This window comes from Oncorhynchus clarkii, chromosome 10 (genome assembly GCF_045791955.1).
Source record: "Oncorhynchus clarkii lewisi isolate Uvic-CL-2024 chromosome 10, UVic_Ocla_1.0, whole genome shotgun sequence".
In the NCBI taxonomy this organism is placed as follows: Eukaryota; Metazoa; Chordata; class Actinopteri; order Salmoniformes; family Salmonidae; genus Oncorhynchus; species Oncorhynchus clarkii.
Genome location: NC_092156.1, coordinates 59,140,858 through 59,153,471, shown reverse-complemented (window position 1 = coordinate 59,153,471; position 12,614 = coordinate 59,140,858). Strand labels below are relative to the sequence as shown.

Genomic DNA, 12,614 nt, shown 5'->3' with positions numbered 1-12,614 from the left:
AAGAAAGAGAAAGAGAAGGAAACAGTAATAGAAGGAGAGAAAGAGAAGGAAACAGTAATAGAAGGAGAGAAAGAGAAGGAAACAGTAATAGAAGGAGAGAAAGAGAAGGAAACAGTAATAGAAGGAGAGAAAGAGAAGGAAACAGTAATAGAAGGAGAGAAAGAGAAGGAAACAGTAATAGAAAGAGAGAAAGAGAAGGAAACAGTAATAAAAGGAGAGAAAGAGAAGGAAACAGTAATAGAAGGAGAGAAAGAGAAGGAAACAGTAATAGAAGGAGAGAAAGAGAAGGAAACAGTAATAGAAGGAGAGAAAGAGAAGGAAACAGTAATAGAAGGAGAGAAAGAGAAGGAAACAGTAATAGAAGGAGAGAAAGAGAAGGAAACAGTAATAGAAGGAGAGAAAGAGAAGGAAACAGTAATAGAAGGAGAGAAAGAGAAGGAAACAGTAATAGAAGGAGAGAAAGATAAGGAAACAGTAATAGAAGGAGAGAAAGATAAGGAAACAGTAATAGAAGGAGAGAAGCATAAGGAAACAGTAATAGAAGCAGAGAAACAGAAGGAAACAGTAATAGAAGCAGAGAAAGAGAAGGAAATAGTAACAGAAGGAGAGAAAGAGAAGGAAACAGTAATAGAAGGAGAGAAAGAGAAGGAAACAGTAACAGAAGGAGATAAACAGAAGGAGAGAAACAGAAGGAAACAGTAACAGAAGGAGAGAAACATAAGGAAACAGTAATAGAAGGAGAGAAACAAAAGGAAACAGTAATAGAAGCAGAGAAAGAGAAGGGAACAGTAATAGAAGCAGATAAACAGAAGGAAACAGTAATAGGAGAGAAAGAGAAGGAAACAGTAATAGAAGGAGAGAAAGAGAAGGAAACAGTAATAGAAGGAGAGAAACAGAATGAAACAGTAATAGAAGGAGAGAAACATAAGGAAACAGTAATAGAAGGAGAGAAACATAAGGAAACAGTAATAGAAGGAGAGAAACAGAAGGAGAGAAACAGAAGGAGAGAAAGAGAAGGAAACAGTAATAGAAGGAGAGAAACAGAAGGAAACAGTAACAGAAGGAGAGAAACAGAAGGAGAGAAACAGAAGGAAACAGCAATAGAAGGAGAGAAAGAGAAGGAAATAGTAACAGAAGGAGAGGAACAGAAGGAGAGAAACAGAAGGAGAGAAAGAGAAGGAAACAGTAATAGAAGGAGAGAAACAGAAGGAAACAGTAACAGAAGGAGAGGAACAGAAGGAGAGAAACCGAAGGAGAGAAAGAGAAGGAAACAGTAATAGAAGGAGAGAAACAGAAGGAAACAGTAACAGAAGGAGAGAAACAAAAGGAAACAGTAATAGAATGAGAGAAAGAGAAGGAAACAGTAACAGAAGGAGAGAAACATAAGGAAACAGTAATAGAAGGAGAGAAACATAAGGAAACAGTAATAGAAGGAGAGAAACAGAAGGAAACAGTAACAGAAGGAGAGAAAGAGAAGGAAACAGTAATAGAAGGAGAGAAAGAGAAGGAAACAGTAACAGAAGGAGAGAAACAGAAGGAGAGAAACAGAAGGAGAGAAAGAGAAGGAAACATAAATAGAAGGAGAGAAACAGAAGGAAACAGTAATAGAAGGAGAGAAACAGAAGGAGAGAAACAGAAGGAAACAGTAATAGAAGGAGAGGAACAGAAGGAGAGAAAGAGAAGGAAACCGAAGGAGAGAAACAGAAGGAAACAGTAACAGAAGGAGAGAAACAGAAGGAAACAGTAACAGAAGGAGAGAAACAGAAGGAAACAGTAATAGAAGGAGAGAAACAGAAGGAAACAGTAATAGAAGGAGAGAAACAGAAGGAAACAGTAATAGAAGGAGAGAAACAGAAGGAAACAGTAACAGAAGGAGAGGAACAGAAGGAGAGAAAGAGAAGGAAACAGTAACAGAAGGAGAGAAAGAGAAGGAAACAGTAACAGAAGGAGAGAAAGAGAAGGAAACAGTAATAGAAGGAGAGAAACAGAAGGAAACAGTAACAGAAGGAGAGAAAGAGAAGGAAACAGTAATAGAAGGAGAGAAACAGAAGGAAACAGTAATAGAAGGAGAGAAACAGAAGGAAACAGTAACAGAAGGAGAGAAACAGAAGGAGAGAAAGAGAAGGTAACAGTAATAGAAGGAGAGAAAGAGAAGGAAACAGTAACAGAAGGAGAGAAAGAGAAGGAAACAGTAATAGAAGGAGAGAAAGAGAAGGAAACAGTAATAGAAGTAGAGAAACAGAAGGAAACAGTAATAGAAGGAGAGAAACAGAAGGAAACAGTAATAGAAGGAGAGAAACAGAAGGAAACAGTATTAGAAGGAGAAAGATAAAGAAACAGTAATAGAAGGAGAGAAAGAGAAGGAAACAGTAATAGAAGGAGAGAAACAGAAGGAAACAGTAATAGAAGGAGAGAAACAGAAGGAAACAGTAACAGAAGGAGATAAACAGAAGGAAACAGTAATATAAGGAGAGAAAGAGAAGGAAACAGTAATAGAAGGAGAGAAAGAGAAGGAAACAGTAATAGAAGGAGAGAAACAGAATGAAACAGTAATAGAAGGAGAGAAACATAAGGAAACAGTAATAGAAGGAGAGAAACATAAGGAAACAGTAATAGAAGGAGAGAAACAGAAGGAGAGAAACAGAAGGAGAGAAAGAGAAGGAAACAGTAATAGAAGGAGAGAAACAGAAGGAAACAGTAACAGAAGGAGAGAAACAGAAGGAGAGAAACAGAAGGAAACAGTAATAGAAGGAGAGAAAGAGAAGAAAATAGTAACAGAAGGAGAGGAACAGAAGGAGAGAAACAGAAGGAGAGAAAGAGAAGGAAACAGTAATAGAAGGAGAGAAACAGAAGAAAACAGTAACAGAAGGAGAGGAACAGAAGGAGAGAAACAGAAGGAGAGAAAGAAAAGGAAACAGTAATAGAAGGAGAGAAACAGAAGGAAACAGTAACAGAAGGAGAGAAACAGAAGGAAACAGTAATAGAAGGAGAGAAACATAAGGAAACAGTAATAGAAGGAGAGAAACAGAAGAAAACAGTAATAGAAGGAGAGAAACATAAGGAAACAGTAACAGAAGGAGATAAACAGAAGGAGAGAAACAGAAGGAAACAGTAATAGAAGGAGAGAAAGAGAAGGAAATAGTAATAGAAGGAGAGAAAGAGAAGGAAACAGTAATAGAAGCAGAGAAAGAGAAGGAAACAGTAATAGAAGCAGATAAACAGAAGGAAACAGTAATAGAAGGAGAGAAAGAGAAGGAAACAGTAACAGAAGGAGAGAAACATAAGGAAACAGTAATAGAAGGAGAGAAACATAAGGAAACAGTAATAGAAGGAGAGAAACAGAAGGAAACAGTAACAGAAGCAGAGAAAGAGAAGGAAACAGTAATAGAAGGAGAGAAACAGAAGAAAACAGTAACAGAAGGAGAGGAACAGAAGGAGAGAAACAGAAGGAGAGAAAGAAAAGGAAACAGTAATAGGAGAGAAACAGAAGGAAACAGTAACAGAAGGAGAGAAACAGAAGGAAACAGTAATAGAAGGAGAGAAACATAAGGAAACAGTAATAGAAGGAGAGAAACAGAAGAAAACAGTAATAGAAGGAGAGAAACATAAGGAAACAGTACCTTCTGTTACTGTTTCCTTATGTTTCTCTCCTTCTATTACTGTTTTCTTCTGTTTCTCTCCTTCTATTCCTTCTATTCTATTAGATAAACAGAAGGAGAGAAACAGAAGGAAACAGTAATAGAAGGAGAGAAAGAGAAGGAAATAGTAATAGAAGCAGAGAAAGAGAAGGAAACAGTAATAGAAGCAGATAAACAGAAGGAAACAGTAATAGAAGGAGAGAAAGAGAAGGAAACAGTAACAGAAGGAGAGAAACATAAGGAAACAGTAATAGAAGGAGAGAAACATAAGGAAACAGTAATAGAAGGTGAGAAACAGAAGGAAACAGTAACAGAAGGAGAGAAAGAGAAGGAAACAGTAATAGAAGGAGAGAAAGAGAAGGAAACAGTAACAGAAGGAGATAAACAGAAGGAGAGAAACAGAAGGAAACAGTAATAGAAGGAGAGAAAGAGAAGGAAATAGTAACAGAAGGAGAGAAACAGAAGGAGAGAAACAGAAGGAGAGAAAGAGAAGGAAACATAAATAGAAGGAGAGAAACAGAAGGAAACAGTAATAGAAGGAGAGAAACAGAAGGAAACAGTAATAGAAGGAGAGAAAGAGAAGGAAATAGTAACAGAAGGAGAGGAACAGAAGGAGAGAAACAGAAGGAGAGAAACAGAAGGAAACAGTAATAGGAGAGAAACAGAAGGAGAGAAACAGAAGGAAACAGTAATAGAAGGAGAGAAAGAGAAGGAAATAGTAACAGAAGGAGAGGAACAGAAGGAGAGAAACAGGAGAGAAACAGAAGGAGAGAGAGAAGGAAACCGAAGGAGAGAAACAGAAGGAAACAGTAATAGAAGGAGAGAAACAGAAGGAAACAGTAATAGAAGGAGAGAAAGAGAAGGAAACAGTAATAGAAGGAGAGAAAGAGAAGGAAACAGTAATAGAAGGAGAGAAACAGAAGGAAAAAGTAATAGAAGGAGAGAAACAGAAGGAAACAGTTGCAGAAGGAGAGAAACAGAAGGAGAGAAAGAGAAGGAAACAGTAACAGAAGGAGAGGAACAGAAGGAGAGAAACAGAAGGAAACAGTAACAGAAGGAGAGGAACAGAAGGAGAGAAAGAGAAGGAAACAGTAACAGAAGGAGAGAAAGAGAAGGAAACAGTAATAGAAGGAGAGAAACAGAAGGAAACAGTAACAGAAGGAGAGAAAGAGGAGGAAACAGTAATAGGAGGAGAGAAACAGAAGGAAACAGTAACAGAAGGAGAGGAACAGAAGGAAACAGTAATAGAAGGAGAGAAACAGAAGGAAACAGTAACAGAAGGAGAGAAACAGAAGGAGAGAAACAGAAGGAAACAGTAACAGAAGGAGAGGAACAGAAGGAGAGAAAGAGAAGGAAACAGTAACAGAAGGAGAGAAAGAGAAAGAAACAGTAACAGAAGGAGAGAAAGAGAAGGAAACAGTAATAGAAGGAGAGAAACAGAAGGAAACAGTAACAGAAGGAGAGAAACAGAAGGAGAGAAAGAGAAGGAAACAGTAATAGAAGGAGAGAAACAGAAGGAAACAGTAACAGAAGGAGAGAAAGAGAAGGAAACAGTAATAGAAGGAGAGAAAGAGAAGGAAACAGTAATAGAAGGAGAGAAACAGAAGGAAACAGTAATAGAAGGAGAGAAACAGAAGGAAACAGTAATAGAAGGAGAGAAACAGAAGGAAACAGTAACAGAAGGAGAGAAACAGAAGGAAACAGTAATAGAAGGAGAGAAACATAAGGAAACAGTAATAGAAGGAGAGAAACATAAGGAAACAGTAATAGAAGGAGAGAAACAGAAGGAGAGAAACAGAAGGTGAGAAAGAGAAGGAAACAGTAATAGAAGGAGAGAAAGAGAAGAAAATACTAACAGAAGGAGAGGAACAGAAGGAGAGAAACAGAAGGAGAGAAAGAAAAGGAAACAGTAACAGAAGGAGAGAAAGAGAAGGAGAGAAACAGAAGGAAACAGTAATAGAAGGAGAGAAAGAGAAGAAAATAGTAACAGAAGGAGAGGAACAGAAGGAGAGAAACAGAAGGAGAGAAAGAGAAGGAAACAGTAATAGAAGGAGAGAAACAGAAGAAAACAGTAACAGAAGGAGAGGAACAGAAGGAGAGAAAGAAAAGGAAACAGTAATAGAAGGAGAGAAACAGAAGGAAACAGTAACAGAAGGAGAGAAACAGAAGGAAACAGTAATAGAAGGAGAGAAACATAAGGAAACAGTAATAGAAGGAGAGAAACAGAAGAAAACAGTAATAGAAGGAGAGAAACATAAGGAAACAGTAACAGAAGGAGATAAACAGAAGGAGAGAAACAGAAGGAAACAGTAATAGAAGGAGAGAAAGAGAAGGAAATAGTAATAGAAGGAGAGAAAGAGAAGGAAACAGTAATAGAAGCAGAGAAAGAGAAGGAAACAGTAATAGAAGCAGATAAACAGAAGGAAACAGTAATAGAAGGAGAGAAAGAGAAGGAAACAGTAACAGAAGGAGAGAAACATAAGGAAACAGTAATAGAAGGAGAGAAACATAAGGAAACAGTAATAGAAGGAGAGAAACAGAAGGAAACAGTAACAGAAGGAGAGAAAGAGAAGGAAACAGTAATAGAAGGAGAGAAACAGAAGGAAACAGTAACAGAAGGAGATAAACAGAAGGAGAGAAACAGAAGGAAACAGTAATAGAAGGAGAGAAAGAGAAGGAAATAGTAACAGAAGGAGAGAAACAGAAGGAGAGAAACAGAAGGAGAAAAAGAGAAGGAAACATAAATAGAAGGAGAGAAACAGAAGGAAACAGTAATAGAAGGAGAGAAACAAAAGGAAACAGTAATAGAAGGAGAGAAACAGAAGGAAACAGTAATAGAAGGAGAGAAACAGAAGGAAACAGTAATAGAAGGAGAGAAAGAGAAGGAAATAGTAACAGAAGGAGAGGAACAGAAGGAGAGAAACAGAAGGAGAGAAACAGAAGGAAACAGTAATAGGAGAGAAACAGAAGGAGAGAAACAGAAGGAAACAGTAATAGAAGGAGAGAAAGAGAAGGAAATAGTAACAGAAGGAGAGGAACAGAAGGAGAGAAACAGGAGAGAAACAGAAGGAGAGAAAGAGAAGGAAACCGAAGGAGAGAAACAGAAGGAAACAGTAACAGAAGGAGAGAAACAGAAGGAAACAGTAACAGAAGGAGAGAAACAGAAGGAAACAGTAATAGAAGGAGAGAAAGAGAAGGAAACAGTAATAGAAGGAGAGAAAGAGAAGGAAACAGTAATAGAAGGAGAGAAACAGAAGGAAAAAGTAATAGAAGGAGAGAAACAGAAGGAAACAGTTGCAGAAGGAGAGAAACAGAAGGAGACAGTAATAGAAGGAGAGAAACAGAAGGAAACAGTAACAGAAGGAGAGAAAGAGGAGGAAACAGTAATAGAAGGAGAGAAACAGAAGGAAACAGTAACAGAAGGAGAGGAACAGAAGGAAACAGTAATAGAAGGAGAGAAACAGAAGGAAACAGTAACAGAAGGAGAGAAACAGAAGGAGAGAAACAGAAGGAGAGAAACAGAAGGAGAGAAACAGAAGGAAACAGTAACAGAAGGAGAGGAACAGAAGGAGAGAAAGAGAAGGAAACAGTAACAGAAGGAGAGAAAGAGAAGGAAACAGTAATAGAAGGAGAGAAACAGAAGGAAACAGTAACAGAAGGAGAGAAACAGAAGGAGAGAAAGAGAAGGAAACAGTAATAGAAGGAGAGAAACAGAAGGAAACAGTAACAGAAGGAGAGAAAGAGAAGGAAACAGTAACAGAAGGAGAGAAAGAGAAGGAAACAGTAACAGAAGGAGAGAAAGAGAAGGAAACAGTAATAGAAGGAGAGAAACATAAGGAAACAGTAATAGAAGGAGAGAAACAGAAGGAAACAGTAATAGAAGGAGATAAACAGAAGGAAACAGTAATAGAAGGAGATAAACAGAAGGAAACAGTAATAGAAGGAGAAAGAGAAAGAAACAGTAATAGAAGGAGAGAAAGAGAAGGAAACAGTAATAGAAGGAGAGAAACAGAAGGAAACAGTAATAGAAGGAGAGAAACAGAAGGAAACAGTAATAGAAGGAGAGAAAGTGTCCAACCAACACCATGCCTCGTCTCTCCATACACTCCCACAGTACCTGGACATTCAGCAGGTAGTTCTCCTTGGTTTTCCTCTTCAGCTCTTCCACCACCAACAGCGCCCCCTGTTGGTTCACCTCGAACACACCGCCCTCATTGCCGTCGATGATGGCGAAGACAAACGGTGGCCCGTTGTGCGTGGCGTCCCGGTCAGTCACAATGAGCTGGACAACCGTGGTCCCCATTGGACGATTCTCCTGCGGGAAAAGGAAGTGGTTGAGACTTACAATTCAGGAGGTACTGTAGGCAGTAACGAATGCTTGCTACGATTTTAGGTGTGTGAGAGAGCTGGAGAGGGGATTTTATGTGGGAATCAATCTTGTGAAGCAATCTATTTCTTCCTCGAAGGCTAAGCGATGTGTGTGCACAGATACCAAATCCCTGTATCAGATTTTAGAGTTTCTCCGAAATGACGTTTCTGGTTTTCACTGTCGGCTCCTCAAAAGTAAAGACAGAGATACCTGACGGTGCATCAACTATCCTTATTTGCCCAATCTCTCCCTCCACTCGTCTCTCCCTTCCTCCCTGATACAAATTTTTTTTTGTAGCTTTGCTCCTTATTAACGCTCATCTTTCGAATCCTTACACCTTCAGTCATCTCACCCCGTCTTTCTTCACTTCTACCCCTCATCCCTCCCTCCCTCTATCCTCTCTTCTCACCAGCTCTTCTCTCCATCTTCACCAGCACCTTTCCCTCTACACCACCTTCACTACCCTCCTCCCTCCCTCCCTCCCGCACTCCTCACCTGGATGACGAGGCTGTAGTTGGCAGGGGAGAAGAGGGGCGGGTTGTCGTTGACGTCAGACACGTCGATGTTGACCGTGGCGCTGCTGGAGCGGGCCGGAACGCCGTTGTCCGAGGCCAGCACCGTCAGGGTGTATCCCGATGTCTGGCGGGGGAGGGAGGGAAGAGGGGTGGGGGAGAGAGAGAGAGAGAATAAAAACTTCACTCTGTACTGCTTTTGAAAGCGATACTGCAAAGCTGACTGGTAAACTGTATCTGCTATTAATTTAGATTGCCGTGTACAGTGCAATTAAGGTGTCACTGAAGACAGAATTAGATGTCCACACACACACACACACACACACACACACACACACACACACACACACACACACACACACACACACACACACACACACACACACATATTTAGACACACACATCAATGAATATGTGAAGTAGCTTATATACATTGAGTGTGAACTTCACAGACATTTCACAGATATGCATTTGAATGTATTTCCATCAATGCCCATCTATTATAGAGATGAATGTTTCACCATACCGTCTCTCTGTCTAGCTGGCGTGCCACTTTGACCTCTCCCCTGATTGGGTCAATGGTGAAGGGACTGCCCTGGTTCCCCTCCACGATAGAGTAACGCACGTGGTTACAGGCTGGCCCATCTGCGTCCTCCGCCATCACCTACGACCCGGGAGAACGGGAGAGAGGAAGAGTCACGGCCAGCCGCCGAGGACGACCCACACACAGGGCGTAGACTTACACACACACACACACACACACACACACACACCTGCGCTGACACGAGACCGCGGGACACAGATGTTCACACACACAAACCTGGGCTGTATAGAAAACGGATCCCAGGGGAAATCAGAGGGACGGAGAGGATTCGCACGTGTGTGTGACACGGGGCAAGTTTAGAAATCCCATTTTTTAACATGGATCATTTCCATTCGGGTTGATTAGACACAGTTGATAAATGGACACGGGGGGGGGGGGGGGGTGTATAGAAAAAAGGGAGCGAGAAAGGGGCGGCTCAGTGAGTCACCCGCCGTTAACTCATCAGTGTGTGTGTGTCTGCTACAGTCGGGTGAACAAGAAGAGAGGAGGACCTCATTTTACTCTGCTACACCAGAAGGTGAGAGAGAGAGAGAGAGAGAGCGCGAGAGAGATACAGAGAGAGAGAGAGAGATGATGAGGTGGAAACTGAGCTGCACTTCCTAACCTCCTGTCCAATGTATGACCATTTAGAGACACATCATTCCCTCAGATTACACAGATCCACAACGAATTCGAAAACAAACCCATTTTTGATAAACTGCCATATCTACAAGGTGAAATTCCACAGTGTGCCATCACAGCAGCAAGATTTGTGACCTGTTGCCACAAGAAAAGGGCAACCAATGAAGAACAAACACCATTGTAAATACAACCCATATTTATGCTTGTTTATTTTCCCTTGTGTACCCTTAACCATTTGTACATCGTTGCAACACTGTATATATACGTAATATGACATTTGTAATGTCTTTATTGTTTTGAAACTTCTGTATGTGTAATGTTTACTGTTTTTATTGTTTATTTCACGTTTGTATATTATCTACCTCACTTGCTTTGGCAATGTTAACACATGTTTCCCATGCCAATAAAGCCCCTTGAATTGAATTGAAAGAGACAGAGAGATACAGAGAGAGAGAGAGAGGCAAGTGAGAGAGAGATAGATACAGAGAGAGAGAGAGAGATACAGAGAGAGAGGCGAGTGAGAGAGAGAGAGAGAGAGAGAGAGATACAGAGAGAGAGAGAGGCGAGTGAGAGAGAGATACAGAGAGAGGCGAGAGAGAGAGAGATACAGAGAGAGGCGAGTGAGAGAGAGATACAGAGAGAGAGATAGATACAGAGAGAGAGATAGATACAGAGAGAGAGATAGATACAGAGAGAGAGATAGATACAGAGAGAGAGAGGAACTGAAAGACTAGGGGTGAAATAATTGGATGGGGTGTACAGTGATTGAAAAGGTATTTTAGGAGGGGGAGGGAAACGGAAGGAAAGTGACAAACGCGACAGGAGCAGACTGCCTATACAATGGTAGGGGACTCAGTGCAATGAAAAAACATCTCTAGGTTCGAACGCAAGCCAAACAAACTCGAATATATACATTCAGCAAATTTGTAGGCTTTGTTTTCATCTTCTAGTTGCGGAGGGAAACACCATACCAAATGATCAGAACGGTCACTCATCGGTCAACTCACCGCCACCACCGTCTTGCCGGGCTCGGCGTCCTCGGCCACCACGGCGGCGTAGGTGGCCTGGCCGAAGGCAGGGCTGTTGTCGTTGACGTCCGTCAGGTTGATGTTGACCGTGGCCATGTCGCTGAGCGGCGGCGTGCCCCCGTCCGTGGCCTCCACCGTCAGGTAGTACTCGTGGGACGTCTCGAAGTCCAGCGGCTCGATGACGAAGATGTCACCTGCGGGGGAGACGAAAGACGGAGAGGGAGGATTGTTTACGTTACCGTCCAACGTACACAACAGAAATGTCATCTGCTACGCAGGCGATTTCCCCTTAGATAGGCCAGCTGCAACGACCTTGTAGCAGTGCCAGCTAGTGACCACTCTGCAGAGCTGCCTCCAGAACAACATTCATTCCGAAAAAACGCTAACCTGCTACGAATACACACAAAGAGGTTGGAGAAGATGATAGTTATACTATGGTGCCCCGGGTGACTGGGGAGACACATAAAGAAGAGAGGAGAGGAAGAGAGAGATACAGAGAGAGAGAGATACAGAGAGAGAGAGAGAGAGAGAGATACAGAGAGAGAAATAGAGAGAGAGAGATACAGAGAGAGAGAGAGATACAGAGAGAGATACAGAGAGAGAGAGAGATACAGAGAGAGAGAGAGAGAGAGAGAGATACAGAGAGAGAGAGAGAGAGATACAGAGAGAGAGAGAGGGAGAGATACAGAGAGAGAGAGAGAGAGAGATACAGAGAGAGAGAGAGAGATACAGAGAGAGAGAGAGAGAGATACAGAGAGAGAGAGAGAGAGAGAGAGAAACATACCAGTCCGGGGGTCGACACTGAACATGCCGTGCTCGTTCCCGCTCACGATGGCGTAGGCGATCTCCCCGTTGGCCTCGATGTCCCGGCTGGCGGCGTGCACCCTCAGCAGCTGCGTGCCCACCGCCACGTCCTCCGAAACGCCCGCCACGTACTCGCGGTGCTCGAACACGGGCGGGTTGTCGTTGATGTCCAGCACGGAGACCGTGACGCGGGAGAGGGACGAGAGGCGTCGGGGGGAGCCTTGGTCGGAGGCGCGCGCTTTGAGCTCGTACACGGCCCGCGCCTCGCGGTCCAGGGGCTTTTTTAACGCGACGACGCCGGTACGCTCGTCCACGGAGAAGTGGCCGTCGGCTGAGTCGGCGAGGGAGTAGAGGATGTTGCTGTTCAAGCCTGGGAGGAGACAGAGAGAGAGATCATGTTGAAAACATATAGACTAAAATCAAGGTAATGTGTAGTCTGATAATCTGATAAGAGCAGTATACTAAATGTTCTTCTGAGTGGCAGTTCATTATCGCTTTGCGTTTGTTGGAAAGGAAAACCGTAAACAACCCAAACGTCATCTGCATGTACCTCCTCAGCAGTACAGCCACACACTCCTGAGTACCGATACTTTTTCATATCAGCCTTTCAACACAACATACCCTTTTCACCAACCGAAAGCATTAAAAACACAAACCTTGTAATAACACCTTGCCGCTTCCCGACAGGGCGGTCCAATAACGAGACAGAGACGGATGTGGACAATAACCATACTGCCTTTTCTGCAGGTGGCCCACATCTCTCTCTCACACACACACACTCCCCTTCCCCTCCGCATCTCATTACGACTAAAGAGACCCGGCCTGCGTCCCAAATGGCACTCTATTCGACAGTGCACTACTTTGGACCGGGGCCCTATGGGTCAAAAGTAGTGCACTACAAAGGGAACAGGATGCCATTTAGGATGCACGTTCTTGTCGGCGGGAGCCCGGTTTACTGGCACCTGTTGGTCCCAGTCACCGTCGCTTTAATCAGACCAAATTACTCGGCCGACGGAAATTGCTTGCTGACGTTTAAGG

At 42.5% G+C, this 12,614-nt stretch overlaps 1 protein-coding gene across 6 annotated transcripts in view; it reads right to left on the bottom strand.

Annotated features, from left to right (window-relative positions):
• Nucleotides 1-12,614, bottom strand: part of LOC139418851 (protocadherin Fat 1-like) — a 101,363-nt gene that overhangs the window by 13,949 nt on the left and 74,800 nt on the right. For all 6 annotated transcript variants that reach the window (XM_071168600.1, XM_071168601.1, XM_071168604.1 and 3 more), the window contains 5 exons: nucleotides 11,557-11,946; nucleotides 10,752-10,966; nucleotides 9,046-9,183; nucleotides 8,503-8,646; nucleotides 7,756-7,953 (listed from right to left, as the gene is read on the bottom strand). In XM_071168600.1, the coding sequence (XP_071024701.1) occupies nucleotides 7,756-7,953; nucleotides 8,503-8,646; nucleotides 9,046-9,183; nucleotides 10,752-10,966; nucleotides 11,557-11,946 (1,085 nt within the window). The remainder of the gene's footprint in view (nucleotides 1-7,755; nucleotides 7,954-8,502; nucleotides 8,647-9,045; nucleotides 9,184-10,751; nucleotides 10,967-11,556; nucleotides 11,947-12,614) is intronic.